Source organism: Anolis carolinensis, unplaced genomic scaffold (genome assembly GCF_035594765.1).
Source record: "Anolis carolinensis isolate JA03-04 unplaced genomic scaffold, rAnoCar3.1.pri scaffold_12, whole genome shotgun sequence".
Lineage (NCBI taxonomy): Eukaryota > Metazoa > Chordata > Lepidosauria > Squamata > Dactyloidae > Anolis > Anolis carolinensis.
The window spans coordinates 18,571,435-18,599,018 of NW_026943823.1; the positions used below are offsets into that span (position 1 = coordinate 18,571,435).

At 40.2% G+C, this 27,584-nt stretch overlaps 2 protein-coding genes across 5 annotated transcripts in view; one reads left to right on the forward strand and one right to left on the reverse strand.

Annotated features, from left to right (window-relative positions):
* Window positions 1-95: 95 nt before the first annotated feature.
* Window positions 96-17,366, forward strand: cd40lg (CD40 ligand). Its single transcript, XM_008121484.2, has 5 exons — window positions 96-412; window positions 3,863-4,009; window positions 9,792-9,825; window positions 13,010-13,066; window positions 14,799-17,366. Exons 1-5 carry the CDS (start codon window positions 116-118, stop codon window positions 15,167-15,169), a joined length of 906 nt encoding a protein of 301 aa, XP_008119691.1. The 5' UTR covers window positions 96-115; the 3' UTR covers window positions 15,170-17,366.
* Window positions 17,367-19,167: 1,801 nt separating this feature from the next.
* The window catches only part of arhgef6 (Rac/Cdc42 guanine nucleotide exchange factor 6), an 86,222-nt gene continuing 77,805 nt past the window's right edge, over window positions 19,168-27,584 (reverse strand). For 2 of the 4 annotated variants that reach the window (XM_062963691.1, XM_062963694.1), the window contains one exon: window positions 19,702-26,271. In XM_062963691.1, coding sequence (XP_062819761.1) covers window positions 26,131-26,271 — 141 coding nt within the window. In that variant the 3' untranslated portion in view covers window positions 19,702-26,130. Of the gene's footprint in view, window positions 19,674-19,701; window positions 26,272-27,584 lie in introns of those variants that run through there. The other 2 variants (XM_062963693.1, XM_062963692.1) reach the window with 2 other exon arrangements.

Consider the following 27,584-nt stretch of genomic DNA (forward strand, 5'->3'; position numbering starts at 1 on the left):
GCAGCACACACACTTTTTTGGGTTGCAACTGACGTGAGCCTCAAACGCCGAGTCGAAACAGCTATTTGTTTTGTGCTGTTGTTGTGGGAGAAGGTTGTGAACAAATCTCCCCACAATGGAAGATGCGATTGTTCCCCAGGAAGTTGTGGGCAGGCACAGTGATGTGTTACCTTTCTCATTGCCTTGCGCAGCACCTAAGAGCCAAGGCAGCCTTGATGCTCCTCACACGGCCAAGGCTTTGGAAGGCGCCAGACGCATGGAAGCCGGAGACGCATACTCCCCTCCCAGCCCCAGGCCCTCCGGCTCAACCGTCACCATGAAAACCTTCCTGGGCCTCATTGGCGCCTTCGTCATTGTGCAGTTGGTCGGGACGGCTTTATTTGGGTTGTATCTACACATGAAGCTGGACAAGGTAAGGCTGAAACCTGCGGATGGAGTTTCCAGGACAGGGTCCGAGAGGAACCATGTTCTCTATCTTCAGCTTACCATCCAAGGACAGATGGAGACCTTTAGAGGTCCTAAGAAGAGCTTAAAACATTTTGATTGCATTGGTTGTTCTATCAGAACAGGATCCAAGAAGAACCAAATTCTGATCAAAAGGAGGTCATGTTTGGTTTACCATCCAAGACCTTTAGAGGCCCTAAACTCTCAAAACATTTGGATGGCATTGGTTGTTTGGTCGGGAGAGGATCCAAAAGGAACCACATTTTTATGTGTTGGATGCCATCTTCGATTTACCATTTGTAGCTGGATGGAGACCTTTGGAGACCCCAATCACACTTAGATGCCCTTGCTCTTGTGTTCTTCTTTCTTAATAACTTTCCCCAATGTGACCACTTTCTGATCTTGCTTTGTCTGTTTTTCCATCTGTGAGATACTGAAAGCTATGGGTCTTTGCCCTAGCTATTCCCTAGCTGCCGGCTGTTAGGAATTGTGGGAGTTGAAGTCCAAAACACCTGGAGGGCCGAAGTTTGCCCTTGTTGTCCTAGAAGGTCAAAATTGTGCAGTTGACCCTCCAGATTCACAAATTCTGCATCCTCAGATTCAACCACCCATGGCTTGAAAATATCCCAAAACACAAACCTTGACTGTGTCATTTTATACAAGGGACACAATGATCCTATATAATGGAACTTAATCATCCATACATATGGATATGTTCCGGAAAGAAATCCAACGGAGCGCACAGGCTCAATTGATGTGCCCTAAGAAGCACAGGACACCAACTGAGTCAGATCCTTGGCCCATCTATCTCTGAAGATTCAGCTCCATCAACTCCTAGGAAAGAATAGTTCCTGAGACTCTGGAAAGTTCCCTGACGGTCTGCCATGCATTGGTTAACATCCAACATTGGGCAAAGTTGGCATGTTTAAGAGGACATCACGTCATGGAAGATGCCGTTCCATTAGAAATGCAGCTTCCGTATCTAGAATGGCCTTGGCCAAGGCAGCCAAACCCATTGAGTTGGCACTCAAATATGAGCTAGGGCAATGATGGGCAACTTTTTGCACTTGGTGTGACAAAATTCACCAAAAAACCTAGCATGACTTGGGTGGTGTGTCACTTCGAGAAAAACCCCATCATTTCACAATATATATAGTTTAAATAACAAAAATATATAATTGTAATATAGAACTGTATTTAATAAATCAAAAACTATTTACTACCCTTATTTCCATGTACAACAATCTATGGTACCTCTTGCAGTTTCCACACTGATTTCTCTCTATTGTAGTTTCAATGTAGTCATGAATAATGAATAATAATATAATAATATAATAGTAATAATATAGTAATATACTAAAATAATAATAGAATAATAATAGAATGATATATATATATATATATATATATATATATATATATATATATATATTAAAGGTTTCCCCTGACGTTCAGTCGTGACTGACCCTGGGGGTTGGTGCTCATCTCCATTTCTAAGCTGAAGAGCCAGCGTTGTCCATAGACATCTCCAGGTCATGTGGCCGGCATGACTGCATGGAGCGCCATTACCTTCCCGCCGGAGCAGTACCTATTGATCTACTCACATTTGTATGTTTTCGAACTGCTAGGTTGGCAGGAGCTGGGGCTAACAGCGGGCGCTCATTCCGCTCCCGGAATTTGAACCTGGGACCTTTTGGTCTGCAAGTTCAGCAGCTCAGCGCTTTAACACACTTTATATATATATAAATGTGCATAATTCCCATGGAGTAAACAACAAAACCACTGGACCAAATCACACCAAATTTGGCCACAAAAGACATTAGTCATCCAATCAATCTGCATGTGGCAGCATGTCAGCAAAAATGGCTAGGCGTGTCAGTGCTGACATGCGTGTCATAGGTTTTCCATCGCTGCTCTTCATTATTGTTATTATTGTTATTATTATTATTATTATTATTAGTATTATTATTGACACAACGACATTGTATGACACAGCAAACAAGATAGATATGCTGGATTTTTATTATGCTGGATTATTATTATTATTATTATTATTATTATTATTATTATTATTATTTTATGACACAGCAAACAAGACAGATATGCTGGATTTCGTATCACAAAATCACAAGTCGCACACTTCCCAAGTGTCTAGGACTGTGTGATGTATTTTCGGATGATGCACGCAGATCCCAGTCGGGTGGCCTTTTGCAGCTGGCAGATTGTAATTTTGTCAATGTCTATTGTTTCCAAATGCCGGCTGAGATCTTTTGGCACGGCACCCAGTGTGCCCATCACCACCGGGACCACCTGCACTGGTTTCTGCCAGAGTCTTTGAAGTTCAATCTTGAGGTCCTGATAGCGGCTGAGTTTTTCTTGCTGTTTTTCATCAATGCGACTGTCACCTGGGATGGCGACATCAATGATCCAAACCTTGTTCTTTTCCACAACTGTGATGTCTGGTGTGTTGTGTTCCAGAACTTTGTCAGTCTGGATTTGGAAGTCCCACAGTATCTTTGCGTGCTCATTTTCCAAGACTTTTGCAGGTTTGTGATCCCACCAGTTCTTTACTGCTGGGAGGTGGTACTTGAGGCATAAGTTCCAATGAATCCTTTGGGCCACAGAGTTGTGCCTCTGTTTGTAGTCTGTCTGTGCGATTTTCTTACAGCAGCTGAGGATATGATCCATGGTTTCGTCAGCTTCCTTGCACAGTCTGCATTTTGGGTCATCTGCTGATTTTTCAATCTTGGCCTGAATGGCCTTTGTCCTTATGTCTTGCTCCTGGGCTGCAAGGATCAGGCCTTCTGTCTCCTTCTTCAGGGTCCCATTCGTGAGCCAGAGACAGGTCTTCTCCTTCTCAGCTTTTCCTTCAATTTTGTCAAGGAACTTTCCATGCAAGGTTTTGTTGTGCCACCTGTCAGCTCTAGTTTGTAGTGCGGCTTTCTTGTACTGGTTTTTTGTCTGCTGTGCTTTGAGGAGTTTCTGATTTTTGACTTCAATCAGAGCAGGTTCTTCACTTTGCTTTACATATTCTTATATTATTATTATTATTATTATTATTATTATTATTATTATTATTGATATGACGACATTGTATGACGCAGCAAACAAGATAGATATGCTGGATTTTTATTATGCTGGATTATTTATTATTATTATTATTATTATTATTATTATTATTATTATTATTATTATCATTTGAACTGCCATCGCTCAATGTTATGTGATCCTGGGAGCTGTAGTTTGATGCAGAACCTTTGGCAGAGAAGGCAAAAGACCTTATCAAGCTACAGCTCCCAGGATCTCATAACATTGAGTCCTGACAGTTCGGGTGGAGTCAAAGTGCATTTATTCTACAGTGTAGATGCACTCCTTGCCCATTGATAGATGTTTCAGGCTGAACCCTCTCTTTTCTCAGGTGGGAGAGGAAATGAGTTTAGGAGAAGATGTTCTGTTTCTCCGAAGATTGCAGAAGTGCCGAAAACCACAAGACGGTGAAGCAACCCTCCTGGATTGTGCAAAGGTGTTGAAAAGCTTCCAGGATCTGCAGGATCCAACAAGCAAGGTAAGGACGCAGACTTGAGAAGGCTTAGTAGCCAAAAGGGAGCCCTTTGAAATGTATTCAGCCTGATTTCTGACTCAATGCAGCTATTCCATGAAAACATTTTAATACTTGTATTTGTAGTGCTGTGGCTCCAGCCAATGGGATTTGTAGTTTGGGATTTGGGATTCTCTGCTGGGCACAGAAATCCTTAGCATCTCACTCAACTGCAAAATCCAGAATTAAGGGGAATAGAGCTACAAAAGCGGAATGGAATCATCATCATCGTTGTACAGTAGAGTCTCACTTATCCAACATTCGCTTATCCAACGTTCTGGATTATCCAACGCATTTTTGTAGTCAATGTTTTCAATACATCATGATATTTTGGTGCGAGATTCGTAAATACAGTAATTACTATGTAGCATTACTGCATATAGAACTACTTTTTCTGCCAAATTTGTTGTATAACATGATGTTTTGGTGCTTAATTTGTAAAATCATAACCTAATTTGATGTTTAATAGACTTTTCCTTAATCTCTCATTATCCAACATATTCGCTTATCCAACATTCTGCCGGCCCGTTTATGTTGGATAAGTGAGACTCTACTGTATTTAGTTATACCTTGCTTTTCTCTCTTTATTGAGAACTAAAGTAATTGACAACATTAAAACAATGCAATGTAAAAACTACAATGTAGACTTTCAGTTAAGTCTCGTGCAACTGGCAAAAAGAAGAAATAATCTCTCTATAGACTTAATAAAAGTGAAAATATGTACAGTAGAGTCTCACTTATCCAACGTAAACGGGCCGGCAGAATGTTGGATAAGCGAATATGTTGGATAATAAGGAGGGATTAAGGAAAAACCTATTAAACATCAAATTAGGTTATGATTTTACAAATTAAGGACCAAAACATCATGTTATACAACAAATTTGACAGAAAAAGTAGTTCAATACACAGTAATGCTATATAGTAATTACTGTATTTATGAATTTAGCACCAAAATATCATAATGTATTGAAAACATTGACTACAAAAGTGCGTTGGATAACCCAGAACATTGGATAAGCGAGTGTTGGATAAGTGAGACTCTACTGTATGTGTGTATGTGGTTACACAGACAAGCACCCACCTTCACAAACAGCTATAGCTCCAACTACTCAGGATACACCAATGGGCATCCCTGCAATGACATTACAGGTTATAGTGAGCGTAAAAACATATATAAGAGCCTTGCCAATGTCCTCTATAAACACTATACTGCCCACTACTCATACGGGGACAATTTCATCCTAGATTTTCTATTTTTACTCCACCACGGACTTCCCAGTGTTCCTTTCACTCTCCATTGGTTTGGAATTTGCATGATCCCGCCCACTGCCTCTCCCTTAACTCTTTCCTATTCTTTTCTATGGCACGCAGTAAACAGAGGAATTGATTAGCAACTGAACATATTAGAGAGATTTGGAGAGAATTCACCATGATTTATAGGAGTTGTAGGTACTATAGTTCACCTTCTATCTAAGCACTCTGAATTCCACCAAAGATGGAAATGGGGCAAACTTGGACACACAGAACCCCCATGACAAAGAAAAAATACTGGAGGTCTTGGGGAAAATTCACCTTTATTTGGGGGAGTTGTAGTTCGCCTACATCCAGAGAGCACTGTGAACCCAAACACAGATGGATCTGGACCAAACTTGGCACTCATACTTAAATTTGATTACTGGGGGGGTTTAGCGGGAACTAAACTTCCTTTCTGGGAGTTATAGTTCACCCGTTAGCATTAATGCCAGTGCTAAAAAAGCAAAGGCTTTTTTGCTTTTGCTTTTTGGTGTGTTTCTTTGTCAAGTACTTTTGCATTTTAAACCTACCATTATTACAACTAGGGCTGTACTGTAACTAGGAATCCCAGAATTCCATAGGACGAATAATAATAATAATAATAATAATAATAATAATAATAATAATAATAATAATAATTTTATTCTTATATCCCACCCCATCTCCCCGGAGGGACTCGGGGCGGCTTACATGGGGCCATGCCCAGACACGACAGCACAAATCAGATAAAACATTAAACCGAGCAGTAAAACTTCAACATGATTAAAAACAGTCATAAAAGTCAATATACACAATAATATTAAAATCCCGATTTGGGTCAAAAGATCCAGGCCAAGGTGCAAAGCAATATCAAGTTATCAGGGAGGGATAATTATACAGCAAGTGTAATACTTAAAGTGCTGAATGAATCCTAAAAACAATCCAGAGGGTCTACTGCTTAATAGGTAAATAACATGATCCCACAAGGATCAGTCAACGAAGCCCTGGAAGTGGTGCAAATCTGCTTTAGTGGTGCAGGGCGGATGCATCTCTGCATGCGCATCCTTTGCAGAAGTCTCAGTGAGTTCCAAAGAGCATGCATGTCCCCACATGGAATGAATGGTGACGGATAAGATGCCGTTTGCAACCCGTTTATGCTTACCAGGCATTAAACACTTGCTTCTCAAGAAAAAGGGCTTTGAATTGGGAACAAAGGCGGAAACCAGTAATGCGACGCTTGCCACTTGCCCTTTGCGTTTTCGCACCCTACTTTGACTGACACACGACAAGTCATTCTTGTAGTTGTGTTGCTAAATACAGACTTTCAGGTCCCGGCGTTTTCATGATGCAAAAGATGCAAAAGATCAAAAGCAGGGCAAATAGTACTTTCTTTTTAAAATGATTTGCAAGCAATCACTTCTTTCATAGAGAACGTTTCGAGCCAAAGAGCATTCAGAGTGGATGAGAAGGGACGCATTTACACTGAAGAACGAATGCAGTTTGATGCCATGGCTCAATGTTAAGGCTGGGAGTTGTAGTTTTGCAAGGTCTTCAGCTTCCTCTGCCAAAGAGCATTTCCAGACTTCATCTAACCATATGCACATGGGCAGTGAAATCTCCAATTTAGGCAAACTTTGACTAAAGAAACAAGAAATAGTGTATATACTTTTTTAAGACTGAAAAAGCCCCCCTCGGCTTATACTCGGGTGAGGGGTTGGCTTATATTTGGGTCAGCTTATACTCGAGAATATATGGTACATTTATTATTTTTCTCTATTATTATTGGTATTATATTTGGGTCAGCTTATACTCGAAAATATGTGGTACATTTAATATTTTTCTCTATTATTATTGGTATTATATTTGGGTCAGCTTATACTCAAAAATATATGGTACATTTATTATTTTTCTCTATTATTATTGGTATATTTGGGTCAGCTTATACTCAAAAATATATGGTACATTTATTATTTTTCTCCATTATTATTGGTATTATATTTGGGTCAGCTTATACTCGAGAATATATGGTACATTTATTATTTTTCTCCATTATTATTGGTATTATATTTGGGTCAGCTTATACTCGAGAATATATGGTACATTTATTATTTTTCTCTATTATTATTGGTATTATATTTGGGTCAGCTTATACTCGAAAATATGTGGTACATTTAATATTTTTCTCTATTATTATTGGTATTATATTTGGGTCAGCTTATACTCAAAAATATATGGTACATTTATTATTTTTCTCTATTATTATTGGTATATTTGGGTCAGCTTATTCTCGAGAATATATGGTACATTTATTATTTTTCTCCATTATTATTGGTATTATATTTGGGTCAGCTTATACTCGAGAATATATGGTACATTTATTATTTTTCTCCATTATTATTGGTATTATATTTGGGTCAGCTTATACTCGAAAATATATAGTACATTTAATATTTTTCTCTATTATTATTGGTATTATATTTGGGTCAGCTTATACTCAAAAATATATGGTACATTTATTATTTTTCTCTATTATTATTGGTATATTTGGGTCACCTTATACTCGAGAATATATGGTAAATTTATTATTTTTCTCTATTATTATTGGTATTATATTTGGGTCAGCTTATACTCGAGAATATATGGTACATTTATTATTTTTCTCTATTATTATTGGTATTATTATATTTATTATTTTTCTCTATTATTGTTGCTATTACAATTATTTTACTCTATTTTTATTATTATTAATACATTTATTATTTCACTCTGATATTATTGTTACTACATGTATTATTTTACTGTTATTACATTTATTATTTTACTGTATTTATTACTATTATTACATTTATTAATTTTACTCTATTATTATTAAAAGGATACATAAGCACATTTACATTGAAGAAGATGAGAATAATGATTTAATCAGAGTTGGACAGTCTTATCTTAAATTACAGTTTTGTGTAAATATTCAAAAACATTTAACCTACCGATGCCTCGATTAATGTAATTTTATTGGTATATATTTTTATTTCTGAAATTTACCACCCTCGGCTTATACTGGAGTCAATGTTTTCCCAGGTTTTTTTGTGGTAAAGTTAGGTGCCTCGGTTTATATTCGGGTCGGCTTATACTCAAGTATATACGGTAATTGGAATTTGCGATAATGTATATAATATATTGAACCGGTTATTATTTATTTATTCATTTATTTACTACATTTATACCCTGCCCTCTCTCACCCTGAAGGGGATTCAGAGTGGCTTACAAGTTATATGTACGTACAAAATATTACGAGGGTTGAATGAAAAGTAATGCCTCCACCTTCGTAACTCCTCACCAGATGTCAGTCCTGGTCTGTCGCAGGTCCTGGCTTGTTCAGTAGACTCTCCTCTACAGTTCCATTTGGCGGAAAGCCTTGGCATTGAACGGTTGTGTTGTTAAAGTGTTAAGTATGGAACCCTGCGCAGACAATCGATCAATGCGACTGAAACAATGTACAGTCATTGAATTCTTGACAGCAAAAGGTGTCAACCCAAAGGAGACTCATCAGAGAGTCCATCTTTTCCTAATAATGAAAGAAGATTTGTGGGGATATCATTATGCTTATGATGAAGACGTTGAGAGAACTGTGAGATGCTGGTTGCGGAAACAGAGTGTCGACTTCTTCCGTGACGGCTTCAGAAAACATGTTCATTGTTGGCAGAAATATATTGGGGCCGGGCTGTGGCGCAGGCTGGTGAGCAGCCTGCTGCAATAAATCACTCTGACCATGAGGTCATGAGTTCGAGGCCAGCCCATGGCCTCTGCTTGTTGCTGACCTAGCAACCCGAAAGATAGTTGCATCTATCAAGTAGGAAATAAGGTACCACTTATAAAAGTGGGGAGGCAAGTTTAACTAATTTACGACGTTGGAATGAGGAAGTGCCGTCAGAGTGGATGATGAAGCAGCTGCTCCCCCCTGTGGCCGGAATCGAACATCCCCCCCAGGAGAAGGTTAAATTGCCTCTGTGTCTGTCCGTCTCGGTCTCTGTTTGATGTGTTTATGGGCATTGAATGTTTGCCCTATATATATATATATAATGTGATCTGCCCTGAGTCCCCTTCGGGGTGAGAAAGAAGGGCGGAATATAAATACTGTAAATAAATAAATAAATAAATAAATAAATAAATAAATTGGTGATGATGTGGAAAAGTGAATAGTGGTAGTTAAAGAGCACATTCTAAGGATTATTTCTGCGTTTGATTTATTAAAATATTCCCAAGTAACGAAGGTGGAGGCATTACTTTTCATTCAATCCTCGTATATTATTAGCCTAGCACAATATTAGCATTCTATATTACTATATTGTACTATACCGTATTAGCATTATATATTGTACTATACCACTATACTGTAATATTGTAAGTTATTCTATGTTATCCTGTATTTAATAATATTGATTGCTCTCTCTCTCTTTCTCTCTCTCTCAAAACAAAGGTTCCCCAAGAAAGCGCTCTTGCCATGCAAAAAGGTAAGCGGTCGCCTTCATTTTGGGGAGTTTCAGAGGCAGGAACGGGCAAAAATGCCTCTGAGTATTCATAGCCTGGGGAAAAAATCCTCTGAAGTTAATGGGTTAACTTGCTGACCAAAAGGTCGCCCGGTTTGAATCTGGGGAGCGGGGTGAGCTCCCATTATTAGCCCCAGCTCCTGCCAACCTAGCATTTCGAAAACATGCCAATGTGAGTAGATCAATAGGTACTGCTCCGGCGGGAAGGTAACGGCGCTCCATGCAGTCATGCCAGTGGACACATGACCTTGGAGGTGTCTATGGACAACGCCGGCTCTTCGGCTTAGAAATGGAGATGGGCACCAACCCCCAGAGTGTGAGTAGATCAATAGATACTGCTCCGGCGGGAAGGTAACGGCGCTCCATGCAGTCATGCCAGTGGACACATGACCTTGGAGGTGTCTATGGACAACGCCGGCTCTTCGGCTTAGAAATGGAGATGGGCACCAACCCCCAGAGTGTGAGTAGATCAATAGGTACTGCTCCGGCGGGAAGGTAACGGCGCTCCATGCAGTCATGCCAGTGGACACATGACCTTGGAGGTGTCTATGGACAACGCCGGCTCTTCGGCTTAGAAATGGAGATGGGCACCAACCCCCAGAGTGTGAGTAGATCAATAGATACTGCTCCGGCGGGAAGGTAACGGCGCTCCATGCAGTCATGCCAGTGGACACATGACCTTGGAGGTGTCTATGGACAACGCCGGCTCTTCGGCTTAGAAATGGAGATGGGCACCAACCCCCAGAGTGTGAGTAGATCAATAGGTACTGCTCCGGCGGGAAGGTAACGGCGCTCCATGCAGTCATGCCAGTGGACACATGACCTTGGAGGTGTCTATGGACAACGCCGGCTCTTCGGCTTAGAAATGGAGATGGGCACCAACCCCCAGAGTGTGAGTAGATCAATAGGTACTGCTCCGGCAGGAAGGTAACGGCGCTCCATGCAGTCATGCCAGTGGACACATGACCTTGGAGGTGTCTATGGACAACGCCGGCTCTTCGGCTTAGAAATGGAGATGGGCACCAACCCCCAGAGTGTGAGTAGATCAATAGGTACTGCTCCGGCGGGAAGGTAACGGCGCTCCATGCAGTCATGCCAGTGGACACATGACCTTGGAGGTGTCTATGGACAACGCCGGCTCTTCGGCTTAGAAATGGAGATGGGCACCAACCCCAAGAGTCGGTCACGACTGGACTTAACGTCAGGGAAAAACCTTTACCATTACCTCACTGCAATGGTTCAGTGTTATGGGGTCCTGGGAGTTGTAGTTTGCACTTTGGGGCAGAGAAGGCTAAAAGCCTCATAAAACTAAATCTCCCGCAATTCCATTGCACTGAGCTGTGGCAGTTAAAGTGGTGCCAAACTGCATCCATTCTACAGTGTAGATGCACCTGAGTTAGCTGGATGGAGACCGAACTTGGGAGTTATTAGGATCCCAAATAGCTCCATTCTTTGGAATCTTGGGATACATAGTTTGGTAAAGTCCTCAGAATTACTGTATATACTTGAGTATAAGCCTAGTTTTTCAGCCCTTTTTTAAGACTGAAAAAGCCCCCCTCGGCTTATACTTGGGTGAGGGTCCTGGTTGGCTTATATTTGGGTCAGCTTATACTCGAGAATATATGGTACATGTATTATTTGTCTCTATTATTATTGGTATTATTACATTTATTATTTTTCTCTATTATTATTGCTACTATTACATTTATTTTACTCTATTTTTATTAATGTTATTAATACATTTATTATTTCACTCTGATCTTGTTATTATTATTATTATTGCATTTATTATTTTACTCTATTTATTATTACTTGTATTATTTTCCTGTATTTATTATTATTATTATTACATGTATTATTTTACTCTATTATTATTAAAAGGATACATAAGCACATTTACAATGAAGAAGATGAGAATCATGATTTGATCAGAGTTAAATTAGAGCTTTATGTAAATATTCAAAAACATTTAACCTACTGATGCCTCAATTACCCTGTTTCCCCTAAAATAAGACATCCCCAGAAAATAAGACCTAGTTGAGGTTTTGCTGAATTGCTAAATATAAGGTCTCCCCTGAAAGTAAGACTTAGCAAAATTTGTTTTTTTTTTGGAAGCATGCCCGCCTAACAGAACACCAGATCATGTATGTACCATAAAGTGTTGTACATGGAAATATTGGTAGTAACAAGAAATTATTGATAGGATTCACACTTTGTCTGGTTATGCTGGTTTGTGATGACAACTACTGTACAGTATATAATAAATGTTCATTTTTTGTTCAACAATAAATGTGAATTCTTCTTCATGGAAAAATAAGACATCCCCTGAAAATAAGACCTAGAGCATCTTTGGGAGCAAAAATTAATATAAGACACTGTCTTATTTTCGGGGAAACACGGTAATGTAATTTTATTGGTACAGTAGAGTCTCACTTATCCAACACTCGCTTATCCAACATTCTGCATTATCCAATGCATTTTTGTAGTCAATGTTTTCAATACATCGTGATATTTTGGTGCTAAATTAGTAAATACAGTAATTACAACATAACATTACTGCGTATTGAACTACTTTTTCTATCAAATTTGTTGTATAACACGATGTTTTGGTGCTTAATTTGTAAAATCATAACCTCATTTGATGTTTAATAGGCTTTTCCTTATTATCCAACATATTCGCTTATCTAAGCTTCTGCCGGCCCATTTATGTTGGATAAGTGAGACTCTACTGTATCTATTTTTATTTCTGAAATTTACCCCCCTCAGCTTATACTGGAGTCAATGTTTTCCCAGTTTTTTTGTGGTAAGATTAGGTGCCTCGGCTTATATTCGGGTCGGCTTATACTCGAGTATATACGGTATCTAGTTTATGAGTTTCCAATCTTGGCTTTGGACTATAGCTTCCAGCAGAGCCATCCGCAACCATTCAGATCCCCAGATTTGGGGATCTGAATTCAGCAGCATCTTGAGGACCGATATTTGCTGATTTCTAGAAGTATTATTATTATTATTATTATTATTATTATTATTATTATTATTTTATTTATTTGACTAGTCATATGACCATTTGAAAATACAAGTGTTTATGAGAGTTTGATGAACGAATGAACACAGGAAAATAAATGCTTTCTTAAAAATATTGTTTCAGGTGACAAGAGGCCATCCGCAACCATTCACCTGGCAGGTTCGAAGGACAGCAACAAAGGTGAGCAACAATGGCAGTTCTTTGGCTATTCTGCTGTGCAAAATTTCACCATCTGATAGGTGACCTTAGGCTGAATCTACACTGGGTTGCTGTGAGTTTTCTGGCCTGTCTGGCCATGTTCCAGAAGCATTCTCTCCTGACGTTTCACCCACATCTGTGGCAGACATCCTCAAAGGTTGGGAGGTCTGTTGGAAATGAGACAAGTGGGGTTTATATCTCTGCGGAATGATGTCCAGGTTGGTAGAAAGAAAGAACTCTTGTCTGTTTGAGGAAAGTGTGAATGTTGCAATTGGGTTGAGGTATGCCTCTGAGGATGCCTGCCATAAATGTGGGCGAAACGTCAGGAGAGAATACTTCTGGAACATGGCCATACAGCCTGAAAGACATACAACAACCCTGTGATCCTGGCCATGAAAGCCTTCGACAACACAATGATCACCTTGATTTGCATTTAATGACCTTGCAGATTCAAAGCCTGGCTGCTTCCAGCCAACAGACCTCACATCCTCTGAGGATGCCTTCCGTAGATGTGGGCAAAATGTCAGGGGGGAATGCTTCTGGAACATGGCCATACAGCCCGGAAAAGTCACAGCAACCCAGTGATTCTGTCTTCGGCAACACACTGAATCTACGCTGTCGTATAATGCTGTTTCAGAATGCAGATTACCTGCATTGACCTGGACTATATAACTCAACGCTGTCGTATAATCCAGTTCAATGCAGTTAATCTACAGTATGAAAATGCATAACATGGCAGTGTAGATCCATCCATACTGACTTTTGGCCTTGCACTGGAAGCCAAAAGAGGACATTTATCTAGGCACTTTCTAGGTCCTCCAGAGTACAGTAGAGTCTCATTTATCCAACATAAACGGGCCGGCAGAATGTTGGATAAGCAAATATGTTGGATAATAAGGAGGGATTAAGGAAAATCCTATTAAACATCAAATTAGGTTATGATTTTACAAATGAAGCACCAAAACATCATGTTATACAACAAATTTGACAGAAAAAGTAGTTCAATACGCAGTAATACTATGTACAGTAGAGTCTCACTTATCCAAGCCTCACTTATCCAAGCCTCTGGATAATCCAAGTCATTTTTGTAGTCAATGTTTTCAATATATCGTGATATTTTGGTGCTAAATTCGTAAATACAGTAATTACAACATAACATTACTGCGCATTGAACTACTGATGACCGAGACCCCCGCTTTTAAATTCATCTGACCTGCTGCGGGGAGTTCCACAGATCCGGATCACCAGCGGAGCGGGAGAGTGCACGGACCACAATGAATTATTATTAATTTCTTTTATCACTTTCCCCCCAGTCCTAACATGCTAAATTGGTGCTAAATTCGTAAATACAGTAATTACAACATAACATTACTGCGCATTGAAATACTTTTTCTGTCAAATTTGTTATATAACATGATGTTTTGGTGCTTAATTTGTAAAATCATAACCTAATTTGATGTTTAATAGGCTTTTCCTTAATCCCTCCTTATTATCCAAGTTATTCGCTTATCCAAGCTTCTGCCGGCCCGTTTAGCTTGGATAAGTGAGACTCTACTGTAGTAATTACTGTATTTGTGAATTTAGCACCAAAATATCAAAATATATTGAAAACATTGACTACAAAAATGCGTTGGATAATCCAGAATGTTGGATAAGCGAGTGTTGGATAAGTGAGACTACTGTATTAGTAACCTCTACTTATTCCTTCCCGTAGTTTTGCAGTGGAAGAAGACCACTTACGCCCCAACGGATGACGCATTTTCGTACCAAGATGGGAAACTCACTGTTGCCCGAGGAGGGCGATACTATATCTACTCCCAGGTGGCCTTTTGCACCAACCCGGTGCCCCACTCGCCGTTCAGCGTCAACCTGTACCTTCACTTGCCCTTTGAATCCGACAAGCTCCTACTGAAAGGTGTGGGCACCCACGGCGGGGCGGACGACGTCTGCGGCTTGCAGTCCATTCACCTCGGGAGAGCCGTCGAACTCCAGCCGGGACACGCCGTCTTTGTGAATGTCACGGACTCCTCTCGAGTGAACTACGACCACGGAAACACGTACTTTGGCATGTTCGAGCTCTCCTAGGAGGAGTGGCCTCGCTTTGTGGAGCAACGCCGTGTCCCCCGTCCCAAATAATATTTATAATCCCCTCCCTTCTTCTTCGTTGTGTATTTTATTTTATTTATTCACTAGCTGTGCCCGGCCACGCGTTGCTGTGGCGAAGTCCGGTGGTCTGGGAAATAAAGTATTGAGGAATTGGTGGTCGTTAAGGTCAAGGGTAAAGTTTCCCCCTGACGTTAAGTCCAGTCGTGTCTGACTCTGGGGGTTGGTGCTCATCTCCATTTCTAAGCCGAAGAACCGGCGTTGTCCGTAGACTCCTCCAAGATCATGTGGGTCAAAGCAGATAATATAAGATTATAAATGGGTTATATAGAGGTGTGGAAGGGCCTTGAGTCTACACTGCCATATAAACCAGTGCAAATTAGATAATCTGTGGAAGAGGCCTAAGTGAGGCCTAAGTCTGCCTGTCCCCTAACTGAACCCTGGCTGTCCCTTGGCTGAGTTGGTTGCTAGGAGACCAAGTGGGCAGAGATTAGCCCTCAAAACTGGCAGCCATTGGATAAAAACAATTATTGCTCTCCCTCTAATTAGGGCTTTATTTTTCTTTTCTTTTTGTTGTATCAACCTAGAGGAGTGGATGACGGGTTGTGTTGTCAAATTTCGAGGTTGGGGGGCCTGTAGTTTTGTTGTTTTGTGGGTCGCCGTGATGCCATCACTCATTTATATATATAGATGTTAATCCCAGGAGCTGAAATACAATGCCGTGACGCCGTACCACTCCCAAAGTGTGTGGTAGTTGTATAACATTGTGCTAGGGTTAACATATCTTGTTTCCCCTAAAATAAGACATCCCCAGAAAATAAGACCTAGTAGAGGTTTTGCTGAATTGCTAAATATAAGGCCTCCCCCGAAAGTAAGACCTAGCAAAGTTTTTGTTTGGAAGCAGGCCCGCCAAACAGAACACCAGAACATGCAGGATCGGTAAATGTACATATCATAGATTGTTGAACATGGAAATATTGGTAGTAACAAGAAATTCTTGATAGGATTCACAGTTTGTCTGGTTATGCTGGTTTGTGATGACAACTACTGTACAGTATATAATAAATGTTCATTTTTTTGTTCAACAATAAATGTGAATTCTTCTTCACTGAAGAATAAGACATCCCCTGAAAATAAGACCTAGAGCATCTTTGGGAGCAAAAATTAATATAAGACACTGTCTTATTTTCGGGGAAACACGGTAGTAACATTGAAAGCAACTTCATCTTGAATCAGATCCTTAGTCTGTCTAACTCAGTGGTTCCCAACCTGTGGTCCGTGGACCACCAATGGTCCGCTAGACCGAAAAGATGGTCCGCGGCCTCACCGTTATTAAAAAGGTAAAGGTTTTCCCTGACGTTAAGTCCAGTCTTGTCCGACTCTGGGGATTGGTACTTATCTCCATTTCTAAGCCGAAGAGCCGGCGTTGTCTGTAGACACCTCCAAGGTCATGTGGCCGGCATGACTGCATGGAGCACCCTTACCTTCCTGCCGGAGCGGTACCTATTGATCTACTCACATTGGCATGTTTTCGAACTGCTAGGTTGGCAGGAGCTGGAGCAACAGCGGGCGCTCGCTCCACTCCCGGGATTTGAACCTGGGACCTTTTGGTGTGCAAGTTCAGCAGCTCAGCGCTTTAACGCACTTCGCCACTGGGGCTCCTTATAAATAATAATATATAACAAATAAATAATATAAATAATAGGAAAGGGTTAAAGGAGAGGCAGTGGGGTCATTCAAATTCCACACCAATGGGAGAGTCAGGAACACTGGGGTGTCTGTGGTGGAGGAAACACGTAAAATCTTGGAGCAAATTGTCCCTGTATGAAAGCCTTTATAGTAGAACCTCACTTATCCAAGCCTAGCTTATCCAAGTTTCTGGATTATCCAAGCCATTTTTGCAGTCAATGTTTTCAATATATCATGATATTTTGGTGCTAAATTCGTAAATACAGTAATTACAACATAACATTACTGCGCATTGAACTACTGATGACCGAGACGCCCGCTTTTAAATTCATCTGACCTGCTGCGGGGAGTTCCACAGATCCGGATCACCAGCGGAGCAGGAGAGTGCACGGACCACAACGAATTATTATTAATTTCTTTTATCACTTTCCCCCCAGTCCTAACATTGTAACTAATCCCCCAATAAAAGTATCCTTTCTTTTAACTTGAAGCTCTCTCCAGTGGTTATTTTGTATCCCTTTTTCTGGCCTCTCTGCATGCAAAACCTTTTTTCTATCTTCCACTAACCCAGCCGCCGTTCAAACTCTGTCGGGAAGCCTCCTGAGCTCTCCCTGCCATTGCGTAACATGGCGAACGGAACAACTAGACCCATAACTTCACCAAAAATACTCCAAGCATGCCCATCTTTTATATCTAACACTTTTGGAAGCCCCTGGTTCCGGGACCACCAACAGCGCCAGAATCGGTCCAGTTTAAAACTTCGGATCAGCTGTTTGTCAAAAAAGCCGGCTCCGATCGCTCTTTTACAGCCGGAGCCGCTTCCCGGCTCCCACGGCTGGCGGATTGCCTTTGCAGGGACACAAGCATCTCTCAGGGCTGTTGGTAGTGGACTGCCATCTCCCCTGGAAGGGAAATGTAGTTTCCTCAAGGACCAGCTGTGATCTCTACTGCGGAAAGAGCTCCCGGATGAATTTCCCCTATTCATTCATCTTCATTTTTATGAATGACCGGACTTCTCATTCATATACTTGTCTTCAGTTCTATGAATCGCCGGGCTACCAAGAACAGAGATCGATAGGAATGCTTTCACTTTATTATTTTTATGAACTTCCAATTGCCTGAGCTGTTTATGAACTTTTCATGAATTGTATGCTTATATGTTTATGAAATATTGGAATCAATTCTTTTTTAACTGTTTAGCCAAATGTCACTTGGTCTATAGGTCCCCTGGAAGATTCCCAAATTCATATATTTCCCTTTTTTATATATTATATTACAAAAAAAGGAAACCGGGTTTACTCTCCGCTTTAAAGCCGGAGAGAATCTGAATTTCCTCCCGGTCCTCAGGAAACCCGCGATATGGCCAGATTGTTTACAACCCCCCCCAGCCTATACTTCCACTCAGAACTCACTCAATTTCACACCAAAAATCATCCCTTTTCATACTTATGCCTATAATCGCTTAGTCTTTAAAATACAACCAGCAGAAACAATTTTTGACCATTTTTCCTCGACTCATCAGCTGATTGTCAGACAGCGCTCTTTGTGTAAATAGCTTCCCGATCAGCGCTATTATCGCAGGGAGGGAAAATGAGCTATAAGTGTTAATATTTAATACTTTTTTTGGTAGTTTTGGGGTGAAATGGCTATGTTTTAATCAATGAAGGCACAGTCTGAACTCTAGCTGACCCGGAAATCCCTGCCTTTCCTCACCCTAGATTCTGGGCTTCGCACAAAAGAGGATAAACTGTCAAATCTTATCTATTTGCATCTGCATGACCCATAAATAGAGAGTGTCACCTTAGATCGGATCAGCCCCACGGGTGATTGTATCTCATATGGTAATGTTGACCACAATCCCATCCTGGACCCCTGGGGAGCCAAAGGAAGACTCCCCACTGGTCCTGTTTCTGTAATCCCATAGTGTCAATATAAACTGACATCTCCGCCATACCTCAAGGTATTCATGAACTGTGTACGGGCGTAAAGGACCCCGGACATCCCAAATGACCCTATTCAAAAAACAGCAATAATCTTAAGATTATCCTGGAAGGCGCTAGCCTCGGGTGATCGCTTTGCATAAGATAACTCCAATGATTCATTCACCAAAACCCATTGTCTAGCTGACTCCCGCCTCCCTCAATCTGATTGGCCCTGGCAGAGGCGAGGGTTGCTCCTCATTGGCTCGGCCACAGAGCGGGAAGCCCAACTCCCGCCTAGTGCGGCGTCCTTGCCCAATCAGCAGCCAGATGAGCGGAGGGACGGGGCGGGAAGTTCAAACAGACGTCAAATTTGAAAATGTATAAAATGGCTTTATTTCTCAATGTAAAATTACATCTCGCATGTCGATCTATCGCGGCGGATGTCCTTTTCAATTGAATTGTTTTAATAAACACTTTGACGGTTTTCCTTCAACTTGGCAGAGCCTCCTTTCTTTCGGACTCAGGTAAATTATATTCCGGGTTACTTCCTGCTCTCAGCCGGCTCGCCAAGGTTCGTTCCCTCAGCTGAGATACGGATCCGATTTCCCTCACGGGATAAATCCATACAAAATCGCGGTCGATAACACTACTTTTTCTGTCAAATGATGTTTTGGCGCTTAATTTGTAAAACCATAACCTAATTTGATGTTTAATTGGCTTTTCCTTAATCTCTCCTTATTATCCAAGATATTCGCTTATCCAAGGTTCTTCCGGCCCGTTTAGCTTGGATAAGTGAGACTCTACTGTAGCTGGTGGTGTTTGCGGACACTGTCAGGGTTGAATCAAAACTCTGGGAAAAGATTTCGGGACGAAGACTGCAAGAAAAACACACGCGTCGCTCCCTTTCTTTAAAACCCTTCTTTATTGTGTTGAAAACCACAATTCAAAAATTGCTCAAAATAAAAACAAGTTTAGAAAAAAGTGTAACTTGCACAAGTCGTCCTGACGGTAAATTAAAACCATTAAAATAAAACAAAATATGACGAGAGGGAGGAAATGGAAGGCCAAAGGGGATAAAAGGAGCTTATTTACAAAGAGCTTTGTAAACACATTACGCGTCGGGAACACTGCAATCGGAGTGACATGGCTTTTTCTTCCTTTTAGGATCGCCTTGGCCTTTGTAACACAACCCAACAGAGGCCCATCGGGAAGTTGTGTCTCTTCCTTTCGGAAAGGGCTAAGGTTCGTCTGCACTATAGAATTAATGCAGTTTAGTACCACTTTGACTGCTCTGGCTGGAGCCCCCTGGTGGCACAATGGGTTAAACCCTTGTGCCGGCAGGACTGCTGACTGAAAGGTTGCTGGTTCGAATCCAGGGGGCGGGGTGAGCTCCCGTCTGTCAGCTCTAGCTCCCCATGGTAAAACATCCAGATGTCCCCTGGGCAACGTCCTTGCAGACTGCCAATTCTCTCACACCAGAAGGGACTTGCAGTTTCGTCAAGTCGCTCCAGACATGAAAAAGAAACTTTGCTCTGGCTCAACGCTATGAAAGCATGGGAGTTGTAGTCTCCAAGACTTACCGTCCCATCACATTGCGCCACGGCAGCGAAAGTGGTGCCAAACTGCATTAATTCTACGGTGTAGATGCACCTTTGGAAAGCATTTGTGACTCCAAAGTCTTTAGGATTGCAGCCTTAACATTTCCTTATCATACATACATACTTACTTACATATAGATTTTTAACATTTGGTGCATACAGTGCAAGTAAATGTTGGGGATTTTTTTGGAAAACGATAAGCATTTTCAAGCCAAGAAGAGACATCAGAGCAGGCATGGGCAAACTTCGGCCCTCCGGGTGTTTTGGACTTCAACTCCCACAATTCCTAACAGCCTACCGGCTGTTAGGAATTGTGGGAGTTGAAGTCCAAAACACCCGGAGGGCCGAAGTTTGCCCATGCCTGCATTAGATTGTGAATGGAGAGCATCACAAAGTGGTATAATCACAACTTTTCCCTCTCTGGTATCCCCAGCCAGCCGGGGATGATGGGAGATGTAGTCCAGCCACATCTACACAAGGTTGGGACAGCTTGCATGAAGGTTTGAGCTTGACAAGAAGGAAGGAGTTGGATGGCAACTCCCAAAATCCAAAAAGGAAAATGGGTTCACCTGGAACTACAAAGACAAGTATCCACTATGACAGTAATGCAGACATTATTTTAGATATCATTAAACCTAAATTTAGTATCAATATGAATATACAGTAGAGTCTCCCTCGGACGAATGGAATCAATTATATATACGTTTTTAAGGTTTTTATAATGTGTTTTAACTATGTTATGAATGGATCTGTTTATATTGTTTGGTTTTTATGATTGCATTTTGGGCATTAAATTTTTCCCTGAGTCCCCTCGGGTGAGGAGGGCGGGGTATAAATGTAAATAAAATAAATAAATTATCTGGCTATTTTAATGGTCCAATGTTTTCTCTATTTTAATGACTGTGTTGACTGTTGTCGCTGTTATCATCTACAGTAGAGTCTCACTTATCCAACACTCACTTATCCAACGTTCTGGATTATCCAACGCATTTTTGTAGTCAATGTTTTCAATATACAGTAGAATCTCACTTATCCAACATAAACGGGCCAGCAGAATGTTGGATAAGCGAATATGTTGGATAATAAGGAGGGATTAAGGAATAGCCTATTAAACATCAAATTAGGTTATGATTTTACAAATTAAGCACCAAAACATCATGTTTAACAACAAATTTGACAGAAAAAGTAGTTCAATACGCAGTAATGTTAAGGTTGTAATTACTGTTTTTACAAATTTAGTACCAAAATATCACAATGTATTGAAAACATTGACTACAAAAATGCGTTGGATAATCCAGAAGGTTGGATAAGCGAGTGTTGGATAAGTGAGACTCTACTGTATCATGATATTTTGGTGCTAAATTCGTAAATACAGTAATTACTACATAGCATTACTGCATGTTGAACTACTTTTTCTGTCAATTTTGTTGTATAACATGATGTTTTGGTTCTTAATTTGTAAAATCATAACCTAATTTGATGTTTAATAGGCTTCTCCTTCATCTCTCCTTATTATCCAACATATTCGCTTATCCAACGTTATGCCGGCCCGTTTACGTTGGATAAGTGAGACTCTACTGTATAATAATTGTTCTTGTTTCTTTATTTATGGATAGTAGACTCCAAAACCACAACCGGTTTCAACTCAAAAGAGTCTTCATCAGGTGGATTGTAGTCTTTTTTTCCAGTTGTTTTCTTGAGGTTTTTTTTAATGTGGATCAAAACGATCTATATTTTAACATGCCTTCTCTGCAAATACAGTAGAGTCTCACTTATCCAAGCCACGCTTATCCAACATTCTGGATTATCCAACACATTTTTGTAGTCAATGTTTTCAATATATCGTGATATTTTGGTGCTAAATTCGTAAATACAATAATTACTACATAGCATTCCTGCATATTGAACTACTTTTTCTGTCAAACTTGTTGTCTAACATGATGTTTTGGTGCTTAATTTGTAAAATCATAACCGAATTTGATGTTTAATAGGCTTTTCCTTAATGCCTCCTTATTATCCAACGTATTCGCTTATCCAACGTTCTGCCAGTCAGTTTATGTTGGATAAGTGAGACTCTACTGTAGTTTGATTCCAATGCAAGTATCTATATTCATATTGATGTATTGAACTAAATTAAGGTTTAATGACATCTAAAACAATGGTGGCACAGTGCGTTATGGGTTTAGGTTCTGAACTTGCGGACCAAAAGGTGCCAGGTTCAAATTCTGGGAGCGGAGTGAGCTCCCACTGTTAGCTCCAGCTTCTGCCAACCTAGCAGTTCGAAAACATGCCAATGTGAGTAGATCAATAGGTACTGCTCTGGTGGGAAGGTAACGGCACTCCATGCAGTCATGCCGGCCACATGACCTTGGAGGTGTCAACGGACAACGCCGGCTCTTCGGCTTAGAAATGGAGATGAGCACCAACCCACAGAGTCGGACACGACTGGACTTAACGTCAGGGGAAACCTTTACCTTTTAAAACAATTTCTGTATTATTTTAATAGTGGATACTTGTCTTTGTAACTTCCAGAATCCTCCAGCCAAGATTCAGGATCTCCAGGATTCTGGGAGTTCTTATCCCTACTTTACTTTTGGGTTTCTTCTTTTTATTCCATCAAGAATGATGCTACTCCAGCTATCGGGGAAATACAACTTCGCCAGCCAAACCAGTGAAATGTAATAAAGGGAAGACACAACAATGCGTGAATGCAGAGTGCGGGTTGGAATTATCATAGGAATTATTATGGTTCATTTGCATATTGTTTGGGTTAACAAATATGTCCTTTCCAGCCGCGGAACGCAAACGAGGGGAAAAGAGGGAACATTCATCCCGTTCGCTTGTGCAAAATTCGGCACGCAAAGGAAAACATCTGAAATATTTCGCACATTCAACCAGAACAGAATCTCTTATCTTCTAGGAGTATTTACCGTATATACTCGAAGATAAGCCGAGCTTTTCAGCACTTATTTATGAGCTGAAAAAGCCTCCCCTGACTTATAATCCGGTCAAGGTCAAGGCTGGCAACTATTGCTTGCAATATGTGATGTATTTCTCTCTTCTCCTCCCTTATCAGTGTGTTTTCTTTTGCAAAGAAAAATCAAGGGAATGTTTTGAAAAGAGAAAGACACCCTTGCAAGTCAGGAAGAAGAAAAATATATATTCATTCATCTTATGAAAGCATTTTCCCCTGAAATATTTGTTAAACTCTCCTACAGATATAGGCATTAACCCCTTGCAAGCCTCTGCAATCTCTATGTACCTTTATATGTGTATCTAACTATCTATCTATCTACATTCATTTTATATATGAATTTTCCCCTCATATTTTTGCAGGTCTTTGCAAATCCTTTATACATACAGATTCATGTACCTGTGCATCTGTAGCCATACATATACATTATTTTTATATATGGATTTACCCTCATATGTTTGCAAGTCTCTGCAAATATCTATATAAAGAGAGATGTCTGGATAGATATGAATATATTCTTACCTACCTATATATAGGGCTTGCAAATATTACAGGGGGGAAATGAACACAGAAATATATATAGACATGTCTAGTTAGATATATATATATATATATATATATATATATATATATATATATGGCTTGCAAATATTACAGGGGGAAATGAACACACAAATATATATAGACATGTCTAGATAGATATGAATATATATATAGATAGATAGGGCTTGCAAATATTGTAGGGGAAATGCACACACATACACACAGAGGGATTTGCAAATGTTTCAGGGGTAAATGCATATCTGAAATTAGTATATATAATTATAGATTTATATCTAGCTCTGCATTGTTTATATAAGCATTGAATGTTTGTCTGTTACTATGTTGGAAGCCGGCCTGATTCCTCATGGGGAGATAGAGTTGGATCCAAATGAAGTTGTTATTATTATTATTATTATTATTATTATTATTATTATTATTAGATTATTATTATTGATACCATATTGTTTTTGTTGCCCCTACTTTTCTACTTATAGAGCTAGTTTATTGCTTTTCTTTGAAATACATTAAATATTCAAAAACATTTAACCTACTGATGCCTCGATTAATGAAATTTTATTGGTATCTATATTTATTTTGAAATTTATCCATAGCTGCTACATTTCCCACCCTCGGCTTATACTCAAGTCAATAAGTTATCCCAGTTTTTTGTGGTAAAATTAGGTGCCTCGGCTTATATTCGGGTCGGCTTATACTCGAGTATATACGGTAATTCAAATCTCTTTAAAGCCACTAAGCAGGGAGGTTGTTTGTTTGTTTGTGGTTCTTTCCAAAATATTCTTCAAATACTTCGTTGAAAGAGTTACACAAACAAGGATTGAATCTTAATGGACTGGATGAGTTTGTATTGATGGATGGATTTGTTCGGAGTCTAGTAATGAATAAAAATGGATGATTCTAAGGAAAAAGCATCTCTTGTGTTCAAGAGGATATAAATAAGTATCACAGCAGATCTATTATTATTATTATTATTATTATTATTATTATTATTATTATTATTTGGGGTGGGGGAAACTGAACTCATTTTGGGTTGTTGTGTGTTTTCCGGGCTGTCTGGCCATGTTCCAGAAGCATTCTCTCCTGACGTTTCACCCACATCTATGGCAGGCATCCTCAGGGGTTGCGAGGTCTGTTGGAAACTAGGCAAGTGGGGTTTATATATCTGTGAAAAGTCTAGGGTGAGAGACAGAACTCTTGTCTGTTTGAGTTGACTGTGAGTGTTGCCATTGGCCAGTGGACAATTTCAACAGAAAGGATGAAACCATGAAAATGAACAAAATCTGTCTCCCAGTATTTTTTAAAAAACTCTAAAATCAGGACAGTAAAGAAAGAACAACACTCAGAAAACAGGGGAATTCCAGACAGGAAACAATCAGGGCCATCTAACACCTCCCTACAAAGGATTCCCATGCCATTAAATATTAATCAAGGTGACCAATGGCAACACTCATGTTTGCCTCAAAAGACAAGAGTTATTTCTCCCACCCAAGACTTTCCACAGATATATAAACCCCACTTGCTTAGTTTCCAACAGACCTCACAACCTCTGAGGATGCCTGCCACAGATGTGGGTGAAACGTCAGGAATGGATGCTTCTGGAACATGGCCAGACAGTCCAGAAAACTCACAGCAACACAGTGCTTCTGGCCATGAAAGCCTTCGACAACGTATTGAACTCATTTTCCTGATTATCTGAGAAACGAAGTGCAAATTACCTTTGGTTTTTACCTGATTGCAGTTCAAGAAACCGTTCCTTCCCCATCAATAAATAAAGTAAAAGGCATCTTTTAAAAAAACGAATCAAGAAAAGGAAGAAGGAAAGGCGGAGAAAAGCTTCTTTTTTTGCATTTCCTGTGAAGTTTCCACTCTGCAATCTTCATTCAGAACAGCAAAAGTCCATATTCCTAGAAGAAGACGCACTGAGGTCACGGAAGTTTGAATGACTCAAAGGGGCAGAAGTGGAATATTTTCATCAAGCAACCATCACTTGGTTGCCATTGGCATGGAAAACCGACTTCTTGAATGGGGCAAACCAAAGAGCAGCGCAGCCGTTGTCTTTCCTTTCTTGCTGGCAAACGAACGAAGCCAAACAGGACAAAATAAAATGCACACACAGAGGCACACGAAAATATAAAGCGCAAGAGGCATCCAACGCTACGATCCGACTTTCTAGGAATACCTGCTTTCATGTCCAAGAAATCAAGCCAGGACCGAAGATCTCCGGACGGGTTCTTCCCGAACGCATTCGTCCGTCTGCTTCAGCAACCGCCGGACCAACTTCTCCAACTCTTTCCGAGACTTCAGTTCTTCTTCCAAGCATTGCTTCATCCGTTTATTCTCCTATAGAGAATACAAAGGGGGAAAGAGAAAGAAACAAAACCTGGCACATGAGCTGAACATCAAAATTCCCCAAATACTCCAAAACCCAAAATGGTTTAGAAAGCTTGCTGAGGCATCTTTGCCTTCTGGTGACGGCTCAATGTACACAAGCCCTGCTTCATTTGTTACCCTAAATGAGGTGCCCATTATACGAGGGCTATCCAGAAAGTAGATTATGTTTTGTCAGTTTTACTGTACCTCTTTGGTGTGGGAGGGTTTATAGACATGTGATTATACTGAGCATGTTCAGACTCAGGACTCCATGTTGTATCCAGTCTGCTTAAGTGTGACTTATGGACTTCAGTGAGCACAGTGTTCCCTCACTACAAGGGTTATCCAGAAAGTAGATTACGTTTTGGAATTAAAAATGAACAAAGTATAGGAGAAAACATTTACCATATGCAGTTGAAAGCCAGGCCCAAATACCACTTCTCAACATAGTCCCCATTGAAATCTAGGAACTTATCATAGCGATAAAAGAGTATTATACAAGGGCTATCCAGAAAGTAGATTACGTTTTGGAATTAAAAATGAACAATGTATAGGAGAAAACATTTACCATATGCAGTTGAAAGCCAGACCCAAATACCACTTCTCAACATAGTCCTCATTGAAATCTAGGAACTTATCATAGCGATAAAAGAGTATTATACGAGGGCTATCCAGAAAGTAGATTACGTTTTGGAATTAAAAATGAACGAAGTATAGGAGAAAACATTTACCACATGCAGTTGAAAGCCAGACCCAAATGCCACTTCTCAACATAGTCCCCATTGAAATCTAGGAACTTATCATAGCGATAAAAGAGTTTGGAAAGTCCTTCCCCACCAAACTTTGCTGCTTGGCTTGCGTCCTCAACCAGGCGGGCGTTCCTTCCCGCAGCTGCGCATGTGCATGCGCTCAATTTTCCCCCACACTCATCCTGGATTGCTCTTCTAAGGTTTTGCAAGAAGGACACCTTTCCTGTCCCAAAAATGGTCGCCATAACCTTCCTTGAAAGCATTTGCAAAACAGAAGAGCAATTGGTTGAGGACGCAAGCCAAGCGGCAAAGTTTGGTGGGGAAGGACTTTCCAAACTCTTTTATTGCTATGATAACTGCCTAGATTCCAATGGGGACTATGTTGAGAAGTGGTATTTGGGTCTGGCTTTCAACTGCATATGGTAAATGTTTTCTCCTATACTTTGCTCATTTTTAATTCCAAAACGTAATCTACTTTCTGGATAGCCCTCGTAATATTCTGGTTTGTGCATAATGGTTTTGTTGGCTGTATTG